Source organism: Cyanidioschyzon merolae, chromosome 14 (assembly GCF_000091205.1).
Source record: "Cyanidioschyzon merolae strain 10D DNA, chromosome 14, complete genome".
Lineage (NCBI taxonomy): Eukaryota > Rhodophyta > Bangiophyceae > Cyanidiales > Cyanidiaceae > Cyanidioschyzon > Cyanidioschyzon merolae.
Window position 1 is genome coordinate 155,826 of NC_010140.1, and position 20,505 is coordinate 176,330.

A 20,505-nucleotide genomic window follows, 5' to 3' on the forward strand; every position below is an offset into this window, starting at 1 on the left:
TCATTGGCATGCGCTGCGGTGCTCTCATGGCAAAAGCGTGCAGTACGGGCGGCGCGACTCGAACGCGCGATCTTGTGCGTGTTAGGCACACGTCATAACCATCTAGACCACGCCCGCGCGACGAATAAGCATGCACAACAATTGATATATAAATGCTTTGGAATCTGTGCGCAAGGATGGCGAGTATGATTCGGATTCGCAGGGGCGCTGCTCCGAGCCCCGAGGTACTGGACGTCCTCGTTGACTAGCGGAGCGTCTCAGACAGACCCAAGAGCGTTGTGGGTTTCACTCATGAAAGTCCTCAATAAAAGCGGGCGCGGAGAGCGGCAGTTCAAGTTCTTGTCGCTTCGCGATCGTCTGCGTCAGCTGAACACAAGCGATGCGGAGCGACTTCGCAGACCAGTCTTGGTCAGCGAAGCGTACGCGTCACGAAAGCACGAGTCGGCGTTGGATACGTACCTGCGGAACGCCATTGCCGAATGGAGCGATCGTGATCGAACACGCTCATTCCAGGCGTTTGCAAAGTCCGTGGAAGACTGGGTGATCTCACTGCCGCTTTTGCTTCGAAACCGGAAGCGAGTCTTTCGGCAGTGGGTGCTTGCTGTTCGCGAGCGATCGCCGTCGTCGTTGGCGGCGTTGATAGTTTGCTGGGAGGCTCTCGCACTGGATCTGGCTGCAGAGTTTACACCCTTCATACGACCGTCCTTAGAGGTTCTAGCAGGCGCTTTGGACTTGGAAAACGCGGATGAGACGAGTGTCTTCTTCTCGACAACAGCGCGGCTCTTTCGCTGCTGGACCAAGCAACGGCGCTTTGGGCAGCAGCAAGCGCCTCAAGTGTTGCGTTCATGGGCGGCGATGCTGCTCTGTCATCGCAGCGAATATGTACGTCTACTTGCCGCACAGAGCGCTGGCGTGCTTTTGCGTCGACTCCCGATCGAGGACATACAGCCGCTGGTTGCAACGCTGGTCACTCAGTCGGGCACCGATGCCGCCACCACCGAGACGCAGCGGAGGATGGCAGACGGCCTAGCGGCAACTTTCTTCTACGGATGCTGCGGCATTCGAGGGGAGCCACACTCAAAGGCCCCCGTCCTGCTTGAAAAGCTTCAACACTGCATCTTGCACCACGAAGCGCATTATGACACATCGGATGCCTTTCCGCAGATGCTCCTCGCTGCGCTTTGGTGGCGACTAGGGCGAGCGCTGACGCCCAGCGCCCTTGCACAGCTGCAGGAATCCACTTTGCTGGTTTCCCTGGAGCACGCGCACCCGAAACGTCTCGTTCATGTCATGGAGGCACTGGGCGCCTGCCTCTACGGATGCTGCCGCAACGCGGTATCGTCGTCCTCGGAGCGTGCATCGCTCCTGAGCGGGACGTTCGCTGCAAGCGTTTCGACTTTGCAGCTGGGACGTGGTTCGGAACCTGCGCTGGTGTGGCTCCTGGCGTCCTACGGAGATGCTATTGCCCGCCTCGGCTCTTTGGCGCAGAAACGACGTTTCCTCAAAAGCCTCACAGATGACTTGGCGGACGTCCGAGTTGCCGCAGCAGTGCTCGAATCGCTGGTTACACAGACGGAGGTCTGGCGCTCCCCAGAAGCGGTTCCACTGCTCGGCGAAGTGCTTGGCTGCGTCTACCAGCGATTATCCAGAACCAGCCTGTCGCGCAGCGCTCATCTCTCCTGGATATTGCGACTTGTCACGAGTATCAGGGAGACGGACCAAACAGCTAGTGACGCGCTGTTATCGACTCTGCAACGCTGTCCAGGGATCTGGCAAGTCTCGGACCTAGAAGACAACGATTCATCAATCCGCTATCTTGCGCTGCAACTGGCAACCATGGTGCGTCTCACAGGTATGGATGACGACCAGCAGGATCGATTGCGATGCATCCTGCAGGACGATACCTCTCTAGCTGCGCTCCTGGCTCTGTGTCGGCAGTTTCCAGCCGACAAGCCCCTATTAGACCGCTGCTTCGAGGCCGCAAGTCAGTACCCAGTAACGCCGGGTACAGAGGCTGGCTTTGACGCACTTGTACGACAGCTACTTGACCGGGACCCTGAAGGCAGCGACTTGGTGCTCTGGGCGACACAGACAGAGCGCTTCCGTTTGCAACGTGATGCTCTGTTCAGCGCAGCGGAACTTGAGCTGTGTGCGAGGTTGGCGAGGAGCAGTCCACATCCGCAGCTGGAATCGTTTTTCCAAGCCATGGCTGAAGTCTATCAAGTCGCTTCCTCGTTTACTCGGGAAATAGACCGAATTGACGCAGCTCGTCTGCACCTGAGACGTGTTTTGATGATGTTGCGACAGCAAGGACGTGCGAACATGCCCCAGCAGCTGGTGCGCTTGGAGCTTTTCGCCATTCTGGGCATTCTTCAATTACCACTGACGCTGTACTGGGAAGAGGTTCCCGCATTGTGGCGAGCTGCTATGGAGCAGGTGGATCCAGCAGCACTCTTCGAGCAGGTGCTTTTGCCGGTGTTTCAGGCTACGCAAGCTCGTTGCAGCTGGGTATCCCAGCGCAGTGAGCGATTTGCTGGTGAAGAACGCGCTGGTGCCCTAGGATCACATGAAGATGCTGCAGATGCTGCTTCGACACCCGAGTCGAGCGCTGCACCAATGCTCCAAACGACTGTATCGGGGGCGGTCTGTTCACCTGAATATGAATCCGCTTCTGGTGCTGCTGCTGGTGCTGCAGATGCTGCTTCGACACCCGAGTCGAGCGCTGCATGCTTGTTACCAGCCGCAGAGCCAAGCGGGCCCAGCTCTGGAACGCAACCTGGCGAGAAGGAGTTGCTCCGAACCGCCAAAACGGCGCGTCTGGAGGCAAAAGCTGCACGACCGGGAACATCTGCACCGACGCATACGTCGCTCGCCCAACGGAGACGCAGTGATCCGGCCAAGAGAGCCGCTCTGTCGAGCGCGCCTTTATGGCCGTGGCTCGCGAATACCAAGTCATCAAGTGACCGAATATGGCGGCGACTGAACCTGTTTCAGCCAACCGCAGAAGAAGCAGCAGGTCAGTGGGCAGCACCGCTGAACGCTGCCACGATGACGAATGCAGCTTCAACTGATTCAGCCGTTGCTACCGTTGCTTCTTCTCCCAGGACCGATACATGCCTGACGCGCTCGTCCGTCGGTCTAGGATCATATCCCTATTGTGTATCGCCGGCACCAGTTCAGAACGCTTGTCTGGATGACGAATGGAGCTCTCGTCGTCTGGCTCTCGCTCGACAGATCATTCCAGCGGACGCGTTTTACAGGAATCTGCTGCAACTGGTGGTACCGGTGCAGCAATCGAATGTGAGCAAAGCACATCAAAAGGTACTAGCTGCTGTGGTTACCGCATATCCGGTTCCAGCGGGTATCGAGACGCTCCACTGGCGTCAACTGGGTTCCCTGTTGGTTGCCCAAACACAGTCGGATGCTCCGGAAGCGGATCGAGTGCGCTACAAGGTTCTCCTAGAACAAGCGCTTCGATCGGAAGAGGCGGCTCTGCAGAGAGCAGCACTCGAGGCGCTCTTCCAGTCATCGACCTGGCACCAGCAGCACCGTCGAGCATACCTGCCTCCGTTGCTGGTACTGTTGCAACCCAGAGCTGATAACGCGCCTGCCAAAGCGCATCGAACGCGACTCGTGGGTACTCGTTTGGCAACGCTTCGGGAGCAGGTCGCCATGCTCTATGGAGCGCTGGTGGACCTCGCTGCGGTGCAGGCGCCACAAACGAAGCCTTCGGACGATAGGCAGCCGGCCGCCGAGGATGGTCCGAAGCAGCCGCTGCTCTATCAACTGGAGCAGCGTTTTCAGCAGATCCTGCAGTCACGGTCGTCGGCGATAACACTGGAACGACACCAGGCCGCCTCAGCGGACTCACCGGGGGATTTCACGTACTCGAGGAGCGGCTCGAAGAGAGCGGCTCGCATCAGGGAGGTACCTCCAGCCGCTACAGTGGAGTCGATCGTTATTCTACCCAATGACGCACCAGTGGTCATGCCGCTGGTCGCGAACCTGCTCTTTGGCAGAGCGAGAGCACTCGCCCGCTTTCTGGGTACCGGGTCCACGCAGGGTACGCAGAAAAAGCGCTATCGTGCGCTCTTTCAAGCGATCATGCAGTGCTACGGTTTCATGGGTCGCTATCCACAGATACTGCAGGATCTGGCCCGGCTGATCCAGCAAGAGCAACGCGAAGAGACGCGGCTTGTTCTGGCGATCGCAGTAGCGGACCTGATCCAGAGTGGCCTCGAAACGCCCTGGAGCCTATTCGCTAGCATTACTGCACTTGCGTGGGCATCGTTTTGTTGTTGGTATGCTCCGGAGCGCGAGGCGAATAAGGGCAAGAGGCGACTTGCCGCTAGACTGCTTCAGCGGATGCTCTGCTTGTTGGCGAATGACCAGGTTCACGGACGTGTCAACGGATGGGTACCGGTTGCGTCTGCTGAAGCAGCGCACTCGACTGCACCATCCGGCATCGGGGCATTTGTAGAGAACGCGAGCACGACAATTACGTCCAGGATGGAAGAGCCTGGCGTCATGGTCGTGGACGACGTCGAGGCAAGCGCGGAATCCGCTTCGTTGAGAGCGGTAACTGGCCAGCGGGTCGAGCACTCGGACGCTTTCGAAGAATCTTCCATTCCAGGGCAAGTTGAGTGGACCCAGATGCTACCGCCAACATGGTTTGCGGACCTGTTGCGGCTCTTGAACAACGCCTTGGCGAGGCTGAGTCTCGGCGAGGAGACGCAGTCGGCTCCGTCGCTGTTCGCACCGTTGCAGGTATTGCTCGAAACGGAGTGCTACGTACAAAAGCTTGTCCGAGGATATCCAGTAGAAACAGCGATGCTTTGGCAATACTTGGTGAACTGTTTGCTTCAGGTTAGGCAGCAGAATTTGCAGTGCCTTTTGCTGCGCTTGATGGATGCACTGCTGCAGCGTACAGCGCGAGGCCAGTGGCCACCAGTGCTCGTGCAGGCCCTCGTGCGCTGCCTTCTCGTGTCATCGCCTCGGGCTTGGAAAGCTGATGCGAAGCTTCGAGTTGCAAAGCGTCGACCCGAACCGGAAGGCCCGGTCCAGCAAGCTGCACTCCAGTTGTTGTTGCAGCTTGCGGAGCGCCTGGGAAACGAGCTGGCAATCGACGAGTCGTGTGTTATCGACCAGTGCATGGACGTAAGCGCAAGCGCGTCTCTTCTGCCAAGCTACGCTCAAGAGCAGCATGCAGCAGTGCCTGCAGAGACGCGGAAAGCGATGCATGCTCAGTCGCTTGCCGGGACGTCCTCGGAGTCCAGCCCGACGCAAGGCGTTCCAATGGATACCGCAGCGACTGCTCGCGTTACCGGCAGAGGCGCTTTAGCGGAACCCGCAGAAGCTGGGCTCGTCTTTCGGCAAGGCACTGCCGTACAAGTCCCAGGAGAGGCCGTCCCATGCACATTGCAGCAGGCAGCACTGGTACTCCTGGAGGCACTGCTGATGCTCATGGCACGCAAACGTATCCAAGAGGCAACGCGGTGGACGCTGCTGGACAGTTTCCACAGCGTCTGTGTGCGTCTGCAGCATCGGCTGCTTCCCGAACAATGGGAAAGGCTCCTGGTACTGCTCGTGCAACTCTTTGAGCGTGCAGAATTGTTCCCGCTGGCGAGTCGAATGCGCTGGGAACTCGCTCGTCGTCTGGTGACACTCTGCGACCATATTCCCGACCCGAGCTTGCGAGCACGCGTAGGCCCTGTAGCGAGCCTGTTGGAGCGCTTGAATCGCATATCGCCCACAAGCATCGGACAGATAGACTGGGACAGTGTTCTGGGTGCGTACGCAGAGCGCTTTGATGAGCACCATGACGCCGACTGGCGTCTCCTGGTGCCACACCTCATGGCAGGCATGCAGTTCACAGATGCAGCTATTCGTAGCGCTGCAAGCGAGGCACTGATCAAACTGGTTGGTAGCGCTGTATCAACACCAAGGACATGTAGCGGGACAGAGAGCACCAGCGTCGCCGCTCCTGCAACACGAATAGCGTCAGCGACACCTGGAGAGGCACAAGCCCCGACAAAAGCTACCCGGCAAGTGCCCTGTGCAAGCGAGGCATCCCGGGTTGTCTTGGCGTCAGGTGTCGCGACGTCGCCGAGAGCGCTGGTGTCGCCCGTTGCAAGTCGCTTGCGGAAACGAGCGCTCACGACGCAATCTATCAGGCAGCTGGACACCATACTGAAGACCTACGGCCAACTGGTCCGTCTCGCTACACCGGGACTCGACCCGGTGTGGCTCGATGGCCTGCGTCCGCTCACCGAAGCCGTCGACGAGTCCGAAGACGTGTTCCAGTGCCTGGTTCACCAGCAACTGGCTACGCGTATCCGCGCATGCAGACTCCTCGATCAAGTCCTGGCAACGGGCAGTATTCCGGTGCTTGTGCGGAAAGCATTCCTGGTACCACTCGTTGAAAAATTGATCGGATTAGCGAGTACGTCAAGTCGTGTGCATTCCGAAATAGAGCAACTACAGACGAGCTGGTTGGCGAGCGCTCAGGCGCTATTGGCGGAGCGCCTCCTGGCATCGCTGCCGTCAAGCTGGTGTTGGCAACGCTTTGCGCTGCATCTTCATCGTTTCGAACGACTAGCATCCAGCCAGAGGAGCGCAAGCACTCGTGAAGATGCCCATTCAGACGCGCGTATGTCCGCGAATGCACGACGACTCGGGCAAGCGCAGGTATTGGTGGTCTATGCCCGAGCGCTCGCTGCGCTGCCGAGTATACCGCAGGAGGTATCGGAAGCGCAGCAAATAGATCAAGCACCGGATACACAACACGCACCGATTATGGTGCAAAACGAGCATCGAACAGTGTCACCAGAGACACAAAAATCGGGGAATGCTCCCGAGCAGCTGCTCGAGCGACTGGATGCACTCCTGGTGGCGACAAGTCTCCGTGACACCGCAGCAGTCGAGGCAGACTGCCCAGCGAGTGATCGGCACCTGGAACGAATCGTTTGGGAAATCGTGCTGCGCCTTCTCCAAGCGCTTCCGAGGCAGCAGCAGCAGCAGCGTGCAGTCTGGGTACCGCGTCTCGTTACCCGCTGGATACGTACGCTCGGTTTACGCAACCAGCAACGGCGAGACGACGCACGCGAAGCGCTTCAGTTGTTGCTGCGGATTCTGGGACCTGAATGGCTCTGGTGCATCGCTCGCCAGTTAACGGAGACGGTGCAGGTATCCGCATCGAGAAAAGCGCTGCAGCATTCGGAAGGCACTTGGCGACTTCACGTCTGGGCGTACACGTTGCACATGTTGCTGCAGACAACGCTGGAGTGTGATGCGTACCCCACTTGGCATCTGGATCTGGATACGCTCCAACGTGTACTCGGACTAGTGTTGCTGGTGGAGTTTCGGGATCCCGTTCTCGAAGCAGAGAAGCGCGTATCCAAGCTCTATGCGGATATCCGCGAGGTTCATGTACACAGCGCGGAGCGTTGTCTCACGCTGCTGGGTCGAGTATGGCCGATGGATCGGCTAGCGAACATGGTGCTTGCGTTGGAGCTCTTTGTGCGGGCGTTTCGTGAACGACTCGCGTTTGATACCAGTGGGTCGACGACGACGACGACGACAACGACAACGACAACGACAACGACAACGACAACGACAACGACAACGACAACGACAACGACGGGCGTGCCCAGCAGTGCCGAGCGGTATCGTGCTGCCTCTATAGCGGAACGCGAGCAATGGCGCCGTCTCCTGCACGCTTTTGTGGACGGCATCCATCGACAGGAACTGCATGCAGTTGCACCTGAGGATGCCGAGACAGCAGTCGCATCCCAAGCACTTGTTCTGCGATATTTGCTGACGAAGCCGTCCCCTCGGATGCGTACGGATCCGGGAGCTGATACTGTTACTACTACTACTACTACTGCTGCTGCTGCTGCTGCTGCTGCTGCTGCAGAAAAGACGCCTCGAATGACGACTGGGTCTGGCACCTCTGAAACGATCGGCTTTAGGGATACCATGCGGGAAAGCGCGCACTTGTCTGTGAGGAATCGAACGAGTGCTGGACGTACGCAAGTCGCGGCGAGCAAGGACGCACAGTCACCATCTGGAGAGCGTCACATACAAAAAACGCCTTTATCGATCGATCAAGCGAGATCCAAACACCAGTACGTAAGAGAGAACGTTCCACCTGAGCACCGGAGCCGACAGGCGCTGCAAGGAGAACGGAAAGCGCGCCTAACCGCTGATCACCACAGAGACAAGAACGCAACAACGGAGAGCAGCGCTCGAGCGGATGCGCTGGGCCTTGGAATACTCGACGCCGGGCAACTAGCCATTGTAGAACAAGTGCAGCAGCTGAGCCCCGAACTTGAGACATTTCGCCAAACGAGACGCTCCGAGGCCGCTATTCTCGTCGAAGTTGCGCTGTACTGGGCCTGGCATTGGCGACTGCTGCGGGAACAGCGTCCGTCGTGTGGCGCGACAACCAGACGCTCTAGCTCGCCTCGTGTGGATGTCACTCGTAGGCAGCGGACTGCATCGGAAGAGGCGCACGAGGCGGTGGAGCTAGACGGAACGGCACCGGGGAACGCCAGCCTATCCGTCGAGGCCTCCGAGGCATCCTTACCGGGGCGCTCACCAGAAGAGGTTGCATGGCAACGTGCCCGACTTGTTGTGTGGCGCCTGCTGGTGGAGCCTCTGGTGCTCGAGACGCTTCGAGCACGTCACGATGAACTGGTGATTCGTTCCCTGCAGTTGCTGGAACGTTTGTGGCGCGCTCCGCATCTGGTCCAAGACAAGAGCATTCGCGTACACCTCAAGAGGCTTGCGCCGACTCTCGAGGAACTCTTGGAGCGGCAGATCGTCTCGAGTAGTGCAGAGCAAGCGGGTGCGGCGCTCCCATGCTCGAACTCGGTTTGGCGTTCGCATGCATTGCCGGCTTCTGGTACTGCCTCGAACCGCGACCTCTTTACGACGTTGTTGCGCGTCATGGCAACACTCGTGACGCTTCCCGCTCCGCTACCCACGATCATGGGCGTGCGGAAACGCTCGCAACAGTTGCTCACCAAGGCGGCTGCCAGTGCGCTCACCCTGGACAGTTCTCCGAGTCGTCTGTCGGCGGGGATGACGGTGTTTCGATTGGCGTTACGTGCTGCTCCCGAAACGAATGCCGCATCGACTGCGGTGGACTGGTGCACCCGGTCAACGCTGTGGCCCCTGGTCGAGCGTCTGAGCCAACTGTTGATCCAGCGCTCCGATGCAACGCTGCGAGATCAGTGCATCTCGCTTCTGGTGCGTTACTGCTGGAATCGTCGAACCAGCGAGACAGAAAGGCAGCGTCTCTTGGACCTGATGGTGCAGCATCTAGACTATACGTACGAGGACGGTCGCGTCGCCTGCTTGCTCTTCTTGCAGCGGCTTGTAGAATCCGCACGAACTAGCAGTAACGGCAGCAGCAGCGCTGATGATCACGCTCGCCTAGAGTCGACTGCGTCGAACGTTGCACTCGGTGAGTACCTGCTCGCGCCGCTGGCGGTGCGTTTGGTGAATGAGCACGGAAGCGAAGCATACCAGGTGCTGAGGGCATGTGTACGGGCGCTCTTCGAGCCATTGCCGTCCAGTTCGACAGGCACGGGTGTTGAACGACCTGTCGCTTTGACACCGGGAGCGCGTTCGCTCCAGCAACTGGTAGCACGCTGGCTGGAACCGGGACACGAGCCCGGTGTGCGACTAGCTGCCGCCCTGGTGTTCACATTGGTTCCGGCTGGTTCGCCTCGGGAGCTGGTGACGCTCCTGTTTGAAGCCATGGAGCCCTTCATCCGGGGGAATGCGTCCGCAGAGCGCGACGACTCGACCCCGGCGACAGCGCGGGCGATGCGGCACAAGGAACCAGCACACGAGGCGCTTCCACTGAGCGCTTCGTACTCTGAGTACGAGGAGCAGGGCGAAACGCTTGCCAACAACGCGGCTGCCGACGTACACCGGGGCATCTCGCGTTGGTGCCTAGCCTATGCCGCGAGTCGTGCTCTGGAGCAGACGCTGCAGCCGGAACACGTGCAGTGCTCGCCCTGGACGAAGGCGGACGCAACCAGACTCGTGGATGCGTTGGCGTTTGGGCTTCCCCAAACCGATCGGGTCAGTTTGTTGCTGCATCCGCATCCATGGGTGCGGGCCTCGCTTACCCGCCTAATGGAACTCATGTGGCAACGCGAACAGCATCCGCAAGAGCGAGCGTCTGCTCCCGAATGGAGTCCAGCACATGTGAGTGCTATTGCCGCGGCGCTCTGTCGACAGCTGAGCGCCTTCCAGGGACGCAATACCGAAGCAACTGCGGTCATAGAGCGACTCCTGATCGCGATGGCACTTGTGCTGGGCCAGGAGGCGGGTTCCAGTTGGCGCTGGCTATTGCGGCGCTTGTCGGGACTTGCTTCTCGGGCTCGAGAGCAGACCAGCACACGTCGAGTGGCGCTTCGCGTTCTCGAGCAGCTGCTCCGGAAACACACCGGTGCTGCGAGCACGACGGAATCACGGGCTGCACAGTCTACTGAGCATCAGCGTGAGTCTCGCGAAAAGCCAGGTCAATTAGCATGGTCTCGGGCGATAGAGCCGTTCCTCGCTGCCTGGATATTTCCCGTGTATCGCCTGGATCGGCTGCGGGCAAACGCGGAAAACGCTCATTTGGATGCTGAACTAGAGGCCTCAGCCGAGCGCATTCGTTCTGAACTTGAGCAACCGGATCGACTCGGTGCGGTGCGCTTCTGGGAGGTCTACCACCGTGTGACTGCTCGCGATCGCCAAGAGCGAGCTGCACGCCTCGCGGAACGAAAGCGCTTGGCGCTTGTCGATAGCGTGGAAGCTGCGCAAAGGAAACGTCGACGGCATGGTGCTTCGCGAACAGCGCGGACTTTGGAGAAGGTATAGAAGAAATCGAATGCCCAGTCGGATGGCGTGCAGTACTTCTGGTACGGTTGAGGGGATACCGGGCTTCCGTGCTTGGCGGAACAGGGCGCGTCGCTGCCTCTAGACACAGGCATCGGCGCTGGGGATAAAGGTCAGACCGGATAGGGTTTGTTTTCGTTTTTGAAGAGAGCGCGCTGCATCCGAGCGTCTAGGAAACGCCCTCGTGTGACGCAGCATGCTACTCGACAGCAGCGAACTGACGCCGCTGGCAAAGTCCGCTGGTGAGCTCCACTTGCCTTGGCTGGACGCTGATCGCTCTACCAAAGGGCATGATGTCGCTGTATGTGGATAGCATGTTGGGCGCTCGGCAGTTTCTTGACTAGCGAGAACGAGATATTCAGCTCGGACATGAAGCAAGTGCGCACTTTGTGTGAATGCTTTATACCAGAGGAAACTTGCTCGTTGAAAGCTAGAAAGTTGGACGCGGACACGCCGCTGAACACCAGTTGAGCACGACTCTGGTTTGAACGTGTTCGCTACAAAGCGCACAGGTGCTCGCGCGTCTGGCTGAGAGGCATTTTGCCGTGACGCTGTAGTTGGTCTAGTCATCCGGTGCTGCACCGTTCATTGTGACGCGCCCATGACCCTACACACACGGACATGTATATATGTGTATCCGGTTCATGCTGCCGAGGTATCCGACGGGTCCAGGGTCCACGAGGTGCCTCCGGATACCACCGCCTGTTCCCGCGTTCGCGTACTTTGCACCGAGTCATTGCCATCGGGCAAAGAATCTGGTGACGTGCTTCGTTCACAATTGACCTGTGAACCTGTCGCATTCAAGCACGCGACCTCTGCCCGAGACGCAGCTGGCGAACGTTTGCGTTGGGGAAGCACCTCGTTCAGCGCCTGGGACCACGACTGACCTGCAGCCACTCGAGCGAGTGCCTCGAACGCATGGCAAGTAGTGAGCACCGGAGAGCCTCGCCACGAAGGTAACAGCTCCAGCGGGAGACGGCGAGCTGGCAATCCCAGTGTCTGCGCTCGCTCGAGCATCAGTCCTTTCAGGCGGTTGCGATCTACGATGCCGCCCAGGATGTAGAGCGTATTCGGTTCTACCTGCATGAGCGTCTGCGTTGCATCGGCTGTAAGAACCACTGCGTCGATAGCACCAGCGGTTTCAGCGAGATACGAGGCCAAGTCGCTGCTGGTCCAGGTGATGCTGGGCCAACGCAGTGCCTCTTCACCGAAGACCTGGCTCCGGATATCAAGCGCTCGCGTATCTAGTCCGCAAATCGTCACTTGGAAGGTACATATGTGTTCCTGTTTCCGCAACAGGGCTTCACGTACGAGTCGTCTGTTCACAACGTACATTTGACGAAGTTGGATGATGCTCTTGCGCAGTTCTTTGGAGGTGAGCAATGCGCTCGCTCCCAGATCAACGATGCAGTGAAAGCGTCGAGATATTTGCTGAGAATGTGTGCATTGGAGATAGTCTCGTATCAGGCGTTCGAGACCTCTTGTTGAGGCATCTGTTACATGAGTTTCACCAGATTGTCGTTCGCCTGTTGTGTCGAGTCCCGCGAGCGTCTGTGAGGTCTCCAGTTGACGCCGCTGACGCCTCCGCTGCTTCGCTGCTGTTCGGCGCTCCGCTCGCCTCGCAAGGTACAGCTCGTGTCGAAGACGACGCTTTCTTGCTTTCTTTGACTCTGGTATTGAGGCTGAAGGTGTCCGATCCGATTCGAGGTCCGGAACACGAGCCCCTGGAACTGACATGCACCAGAGCGCGGCTGCAGCCTTGCCGGTTGCTACGCAGATCGCTCGCTACGCTCGAGTGTCCGAGTGGTACTGCGCGCTTCGGGTCAGGTAGCTGCTGGGTGCACCCAGATAACGCGCAAAACGGGATCGCTGCACGACAAGCAAAACCGGTTGCTTCCCAGGAACGCTGAACGACTCGGCAAACGAGTCTGGCGTTGGAGGCAGAGCGCGTTGCTCCCGACGATATCGTCGTTCGGTTCGTGCTTCGTGCGCCTGGTTCGAGTTCAAAGCAACACGAGTACCCGATGATACAAGCAAAGAGACGGAAGGTTCAGTCTTTCATCAAACGCAGTTTACCTACAGTCCTGATGATTGCGTGTTCGCTTACACCGAAACGTATCCTGAACCAGGGAAAATGTCTGCTGGCTGGAGTGCTCGACCTCGGGGCGGCCTCTACCAGCATGCGTCACACGTTGCCGCCCGTGTATTCCTGCAACCTAAATAAGGACGATGACGTAGATGGTGATACTTGCGAACCACTCTTAAAAGGCAAGTGAATCACAGAGGCTTCGTAGATACCAAGAGCAGTTCGGGCTCTTTCGAGGAAACCGCCGAACGCTACCTGTGCAACATTTTGTATGCTACCGGAAACACCGGGGCGACTCGCTTGTCAGCTATGCAGCCTTTCCGCAGGAAAACGGGTACCGTGGGCCAGCCCTTCGTAGCGTGCGCACCACTTGGACGATTATGGTGTTGATTCCGAATGTCCGTGTCAGTCGGGTCGCTGTGGTTTCTCGAATGCTGCATCTTGCGTCTTGCACGTATCAGAAAACTATCCCAGGCGACTTGCCCCAAACAACCATAGATTCGTCTTTACCGAGAAATATCCCCGGCATCGGCTGAGCCAGCGAGAGTTCTTGTGAAAGCAACGAGCACTGCTAATCGTCTTGAGCAACATGAACCGGTGTTGCAGTTCCAGACAACATGGTTTGCCCGAACAGATGCTTCGCAAACAGGTTTCCTCTGAATTCGAGATTCTCCGTCTATGCACCATTGTAGCCGATGCTTGATTATAACCTTGCAGCTTCGTTGCATGCCATGCACTCTGCTCTCTGTGATTCGTGTTTATGTACGTACCTTGTCGGTGCTTGATTCTAAGCTTGCATCTCCGTCGCAAGCAAGTTCCTTTTGCATTCTACGATTCCTGTTTATGCACTATTGCAGCCGGTGCGCGGTGATGCGCTCTGCACCCTTGTCGGAATGCACTGGGGCAGGTTCCCGAACACTGGTGTACTCGTTGAAAATTGGGTCTCTTCCACTATCGATAACAGCAGCTGCTGCACGCTTTTTCTGTGACTGCATCCTTTTCGACACCCTGATCCTCATTAGACCGGTCTCTGCTCACTCTCGCAGTCCTTTGACAAAAGTCGCCGGACGTTGTTGGCAGTGTTTGCGTCCCGATTTCAATGTGTTCGGCTATTGTCGACATAATCCACATACAGGCGAACGTTGCAAGCTACGCCTCGCTTGTCATTTTCATCTTCGATGCGTAGAGCATCGGTGCACAGGGCGCAGCGATGATTCCTAACGACGATCAACTGCTCCCGTTCACCCATCACAAATTCCTCTTCCCGTTCCATGTCTTCTGGAGCATGAACGCTTGTTTCTTCGCTCGGCGCATGCCGCTGACGCCTACGCAGGGTGCACCTCCGACGCCCATACCTTCGTTTCCGCGCCCGGCGCCGTACCCTACGATTCCAGGCCTCGTCTGGGCAATCCCTCGGGCGGGGACGCTGTCCGCTAGATGCACAGGCGCACGCTTCTCCACTCGATACGTAATTCGTGGAACGGGGTGTTGTCTGTGGAGAAACACGTGCCACAAGGCGAATCGACGCCGGGGAACAAGGCGCGGAATTGCGATCTGTCTACGCTCGCCTCGTGCAAGGCGCAGTCGCACGCTGAAACGGAAGCGATCACTGTGATGACTCAACTGCGAATCAATGATCAGTCTGATGAAGTTGCTGTGGAATTCTGCTTTGCGAGATGCGTTGACTAGAAGGCGATTTGTCTTTTGAACGGAATCGATAATGTGCTGGGAAAATCCCAATCAACTTTCGGATTGAGCTTATGAACAGGCCATCAAACGACGACGACGTGTTCTTTGACGCACCCGCCTGTCCAGTAGTGCGACTTGTTGCGCACACGACTTGCCGTGATAGATTGAAACGTTGAAGCATGCGTGAATCGCGCACGCTACTCCTAAAGCAAGCAGCAGACTGGAACCTTGTTCTGTGAACAAAACAATACTATCGCTTATATTCCGAAATAGAGGTCGAGGGCATCGCGAATCACCTTGATTCCGGTGAAATAACGAGTTCGAGGAGCAGCGCTTCGAAGGTGCCTTCGCGAAAAGACGTCCGGGATTCCTAACATCTCACGTGCGCTCCCATAAGCCTTCTGCTGCTCCACGTTCACATTTCGTCAATACATCTAAAATCAATTCAGAACAAAGTCTCAGTGCTCGAATCGATTGAGCATTTCCGCGTTACGCTTTCCCCAAGCGCCACTGCAGGCCAACGAGCGCTGCTGTGCCGTACGAGCCCGCAGCGTCGACAGCGGCGACGGTGTCGGGGCGCCCGACAACGCTGGCACTCGCCCCTTGCATCGGTATGCAAAGCGTACCTCAAGCAACGTCTACTTCGCATAGGTGCACTGCACTTGGGTTTTTGTAGCTTGCTGGATCTAGTTATTCCAGAGTAGCGCAGCGTGCGGCTGTTTGAGCGCGTTCCAGGCTTGGCAGCGTTCCGCGAAGCCCGAAGCAGAACGTCGCTAGTGGACGACGCGGCTGCGGCAGAGGCAGGTGCAGGCGCCCGGCGGAAAGCACACCAGTGTAGCAGCTATTGTGTGCGCTTACCCAGGTGAGTGCTGGTTGAGGTTTTAGGTTTGAGTGCGTCGGCTAGGTGCTCAGAGCATAACCTCTGAGACGCGAACGCGTAAGCGCCAGCTGCACGTGGAAACAGGGGACGTCTGCGGACAGCAGCCTGTGGCATTGCTTCCGTAGCCTAGGCCGGAGCCACATAGTATGGTGAATATAGTTTGTAGGAGGGGTTTGCTGGGGCAACTTGCTCGGTCTGGAGCAGCACTTTTGCACACGGTAGACGTGGGGGCCGGATCGTCACGGCGCGTTGCTGTTCGCACTGTGGTTGATTGGAGTCCAGCTGTACAGCAGGCGCGTCTGCCGTTGGAAGCAAACGCTCAGAGCTCGGTACAAGTTGCAGATGAGCGCCATTTGAGGCTTTTCGACACGTGCCGAAGAACTTGCGAGCGGTGGAGCTCCAGTCAAAGCGGCACGAGCGTCACTGGTAACGACTTGGCCGGCGTCTCGCTTCGAGTGTTTCCACGAAGGCATCGTGCTGCCAGCACGGCGACGCGCAAGTGTGCCGTGGTAGACGCTGCCGGCCTCAGAGCGCTGCTGCAGGCGAAACCTAAGCCGCCACTGCTCACCCTGGACTGGACGGAGCGGGTAGCGCGAGGGAGGTCGACGTCAACGCTCGCAGAGCGCTGGCGTTGCAGCTGGCGGGCGCGACCTCGCATTGAAAAGGCACCCCAGCGATGTCAAAGCACGTCGCCATCACCATCCTCGTCTTCGTCCTCGTCCTCGTCCTCGTCCTCGTCGTCGTCATCGTCGTCGTCGTCTGCTGCAGGCACAACCGGGGGTTCGTCGCGTCTCTTTACCAATCGATTACGAGGGCGCTCACAATACCTAGGAGAGCGACTTCACAGAGCATTGCATAGGGTACGCTCTTGGTTAGCACAGCTTCCAGCACGCACGCTGAAGACCATCGAGTCGTTCGCAAAGCGGCTCTGGAGAGAGGTCGTGGCCTGCATTCGCCAGCCATCACGCCTTGTCATGCATTATCGTCACGCAAAGCAGACGATAACCGACTTTATTCATCATTTCTGGACTGGTACCAAGCTGCTTGCGGCAGATGCTCGCTTGTCCTGGCGCATCATCAAACGCTTGGCGCAAGGCAAACAGCTCACTCGTCGAGAGCGCAACATTCTGATCGGGACCGGCAGTGATCTAGCGCGTTTGGTTCCATTTTCTTTCTTTATTATTGTTCCTTTTATGGAGTTTGCCCTGCCGTTGGCGTTGAAACTCTTCCCAAATATGATTCCCTCTCATTTTCAAGACAAGAAAAAGAAGGAAGAGGATATGAAACGCCAGCTCAAGGCGCGTATTGAACTCGCCAAGTACTTGCAAGATGTCGTAGAGGCACAGGCGCTGATGATTCGTAACCAAGCTTCAGCCGGTGATGATGTTCGCAAACTGGCGAGTGAGCTTTCCGAGTTTCTGCAGAAGCTCCGCGAAGGTCATCCAGTGGATAAGTGGGATGTGCTGCGCTTCGCACGGCTTTTCAAGGATGAGATCACGCTTGAGAACGCCACTCGGGAACAGCTCGTGGCCATGTGTCGATACATGGGCATTGCTCCGCACGGCAGTGACAGCTTTCTGCGCTATCGTTTACGGGCCAAGCTCGCGTCCATCAAGAACGACGACATGCTCATTGCGTGGGAAGGCGGAGTCAAGAGCCTCACCGATGACGAGGTCACACAGGCGTGCCGCGATCGCGGTATCCGAACCGAGGGCCTGCCCATTGAGCACCAGCGACAAATGCTTGCCGAATGGATTGAAATGTCGCAGAATCGCGAGATCCCCGGATCGCTCATGATCCTATCACGCGCATTCTTCTACACCATGGATCCCGACAAGGCACTGGAGGCGACGCTCACTTCGCTACCGCATGAACTCGTGCAAGGCATGCAGTCCTCGGCTGAGGCGGCGGATGACGCCATCGAAGGTGTTGGTACATCTGAAACTGGAGCCGAACACCGGAGTGAATCGGAGCGGCGTCTAGCTGAGGTACGACGCCACGAACGCCTCATGGAGCTTGAGGAGCAAAACGCTGCGGAGCAGGCAGCAGCAGCAGCAGCAGCAGCTGCTGCTGCTTCAGCGAAGCCAACAACGGATCACGAGTCCGAGGCGGCTGCGGTGACGTTGCCAGCTAGCGCCGCTCCCGAGGCAGCTGCGATCGAACGCATACGCGAAGCAGAGCTTGTGCCGCCAAGTCCACGTGAAAGCAGCGTTGCTGCCGCGTCTGCAGTCGAAACCGAGGCTGTCAAGGCTGGCACCGGGCCCGCCACCTCCTCGGACAAGCTTCTGGACCGGCACCTGGCCGAGCTCAATGTTGCTGATCGGAAAGAGGCGGTGGCAATGATCAGCACTGCATTGGAAGAAATGCTGCATCCGATCGTATCAAAAGAGCGGCAGGAAATAGAACAGTTGAAAATGGAGCTCGCCCAAGCTGTTGCGAACAGCGCCGGACCCAATGCCGCTACGACAGCTGAAATAGAACGCTTGAAGCGCTTCATCGCGCGCCTGGAGGAGGAATGCACGCTCGTAGAGCAAAAGGTGGGCGACGCGCTCAAGCTTCTCGACCGGGATAACGACGGCTTCATCTCCGTGAAGGAGATCGCCGATGCGATTGCTGAGCTGCGCTATGGTCAACCGCTCACTGCGGGCCGAAGTGCAGCGGGCATTCGACCGCCAGGCCTAGAGAGCCGAGTCGACCCCGACTCTGTCGCTGCCGAAGTGCTCCGCCGGCTTGACCTGGACGCCGATGGTATCATTCAGCCGGACGATATTCGCCGACTGGCAGCTCAGGTTGCTGCGGAGCGACTTGGTCATAGACAAGCTGCTTCAGCAGCTGCATCGAAGAGCGAATGAGTAAACGACCACGTTCAAATCTGAGGACGGCTGCTCAACCGCCACTGCGTTCACTCCAGGGCCAGAGTGCTGCCCATTGTCGCTGGCAGTGTGCTAGAATTCGTCGCGACCAGAGCCGTGCACGCGGCAGCCAACGTTGTGGCTGCTCCAGGACGGCAAGTGTGCGTTCCGCACTGCGCTGGTTAGCTCGAATCGACCGTCCAAGTGCGTCAACCAGGCGGGTGCAGTTCTGGTGAAGGGTCCTCTGGAGGTGCTCCCAGGCCTCTTCTCGACGCCTTCCCCCGTTCATGCGTAGCGGCAGTGCACAGCGCCACGCCTGTATCGGTGCTGGTGGCAAGTGTGCACGTCCAGTGCACCGGACGCGCAGGGCAAACCGACGCTGCGGTGGAGGCGCGTGCTGTGTGCCGCCACGCAAGTGTGCCAGCGATACCCAGGTACCGTATTACATGCAAGTAGGAAGAGCGTTCCTGCGGGGTGAGGGGAAAAGCACACGACGAGACAATGTGTGCAAGGTGAGCAGTCACTTGGTCTGTCCCAGAGCGGTGATCGCGGCAATGTATCTAGCGCCTGAAGAAGCGCCTGCGACAAGCACCACTCGCTCCGGATTGCCAGATGGATCGTGCCTCTGCTTATGTTGCGAATCCTGATCAGAGGCTCAATGGATATTGTAGTGTCTGGAGTGATAGAGCGAGGTATGCAGGCCTCTTTCCCGGTTACCGGGAGCGTTCGGCGGACCTCGATGCATCTGGTTCATTCCGTTGACTGTGCATTGCGGGGAACAACGGACGCCTTACGCTGGGCGCACTACCACATACATGGCGGAACGAAATGGAGGAGGTGTCACCTGGCGACCTCGAGTGGGCACACTAACTTTTGGGTCTCTCTTTGAAAGGTCATCAACATCAGCGATGACGTGCTCGTACTGTGACTGCATCGTTTTCGACACCCTGATCCTCATTAGACCGGTCTCTGCTCACTCTCGCAGTCCTTTGACAAAAGTCGCCGGACGTTGTTGGCAGTGTTTGCGTCCCGATTTCAATGTGTTCGGCTATTGTCGACATAATCCACATACAGGCGAACGTTGCAAGCTACGCCTCGCTTGCCATTTTCATCTTCGATGCGTAGAGCATCGGTGCACAGGGCGCAGCGATGATTCCTAACGACGATCAACTGCTCCCGTTCACCCATCACAAATTCCTCTTCCCGTTCCATGTCTTCTGGAGCATGAACGCTTGTTTCTTCGCTCGGCGCATGCCGCTGACGCCTACGCAGGGTGCACCTCCGACGCCCATACCTTCGTTTCCGCGCCCGGCGCCGTACCCTACGATTCCAGGCCTCGTCTGGGCAATCCCTCGGGCGGGGACGCTGTCCGCTAGATGCACAGGCGCACGCTTCTCCACTCGATACGTAATTCGTGGAACGGGGTGTTGTCTGTGGAGAAACACGTGCCACAAGGCGAATCGACGCTGGGGAACAAGGCGCGGAATTGCGATCTGTCTACGCTCGCCTCGTGCAAGGCGCAGTCGCACGCTGAAACGGAAGCGATCACTGTGATGACTCAACTGCGAATCAATGATCAGTCTGATGAAGTTGCTGTGGAATTCTGCTTTGCGAGATGCGTTGACTAGAAGGCGATTTGTCTTTTGAACGGAATCGATAATGTGCTGGGAAAATCCCAATCAATTTTCGGAATGAGCTTATGAACAGGCGCCCAAGAGAGAACACCCCATGATTTCGTCATCCAATCGGCGGCGCGCATTGCTGCACCCAATACTTGCTGTGCGTAGGTCGAAAGCTTGACGCATCCGCGATGTGTGCTTGCTGCTTATAAAGAAATGAAACGCGTGGACGCTTTACGTATGATTTACATAATGATATCGTCTATTTTGCGACCATTGCCCAAGATTGTCGCGATTGAGAATGATTTCGGTTTTAACGAGTTCCAGGAACAGCGCGTCAATGGAGCCACTTCCAAACTTCGACCAAGAATCCTAGAACGACCTGGGAAATGACGAGCCGTCGCTGCTGCTCGCTAAGCAACGATGCTGTACATCAGAGGGATACTTTGGAAATAAGTCTCGAGCCTGGACTAGAGCGTA

General features: G+C 57.7%; 3 protein-coding genes and 3 non-coding genes across 6 annotated transcripts, besides 1 other annotated feature; 3 read left to right on the top strand and 3 right to left on the bottom strand.

Moving 5' to 3' along the window:
• Window positions 1–43: 43 nt before the first annotated feature.
• On the bottom strand, window positions 44–117 carry CYME_CMN067R. The gene has a single exon. It is a non-coding gene; the product is annotated as a tRNA-Val (tRNA).
• Window positions 118–291: 174 nt separating this feature from the next.
• CYME_CMN068C (similar to U3 snoRNP protein Utp20p) lies at window positions 292–10,881 on the top strand (the record flags this gene model as incomplete). Its single annotated transcript, XM_005537178.1, has 1 exon — window positions 292–10,881. One exon carries the CDS (start codon window positions 292–294, stop codon window positions 10,879–10,881), a length of 10,590 nt encoding a protein of 3,529 aa, XP_005537235.1.
• Window positions 10,882–11,541: 660 nt separating this feature from the next.
• Window positions 11,542–12,636, bottom strand: CYME_CMN069C (hypothetical protein, conserved; the record flags this gene model as incomplete). The annotated part of the gene is made up of 1 exon (XM_005537179.1): window positions 11,542–12,636. The coding sequence occupies one exon, from the start codon at window positions 12,634–12,636 to the stop codon at window positions 11,542–11,544; it is 1,095 nt and encodes a 364-aa protein (XP_005537236.1).
• CYME_CMN070T lies at window positions 12,523–14,895 on the top strand. The gene has a single exon (XR_002461467.1). It is a non-coding gene; the product is annotated as a hypothetical transcript (transcript).
• On the bottom strand, window positions 13,730–15,413 carry CYME_CMN071T. Its single transcript, XR_002461468.1, has one exon. It is a non-coding gene; the product is annotated as a hypothetical transcript (transcript).
• A 287-nt stretch (window positions 15,414–15,700) lies between these two features.
• On the top strand, window positions 15,701–18,406 carry CYME_CMN072C (similar to mitochondrial distribution and morphology mutant Mdm38; the record flags this gene model as incomplete). The annotated part of the gene is made up of 1 exon (XM_005537180.1): window positions 15,701–18,406. The coding sequence occupies one exon, from the start codon at window positions 15,701–15,703 to the stop codon at window positions 18,404–18,406; it is 2,706 nt and encodes a 901-aa protein (XP_005537237.1).
• Window positions 17,042–18,909: a sequence feature (possible transcribed region).
• Window positions 18,910–20,505: the final 1,596 nt, after the last annotated feature.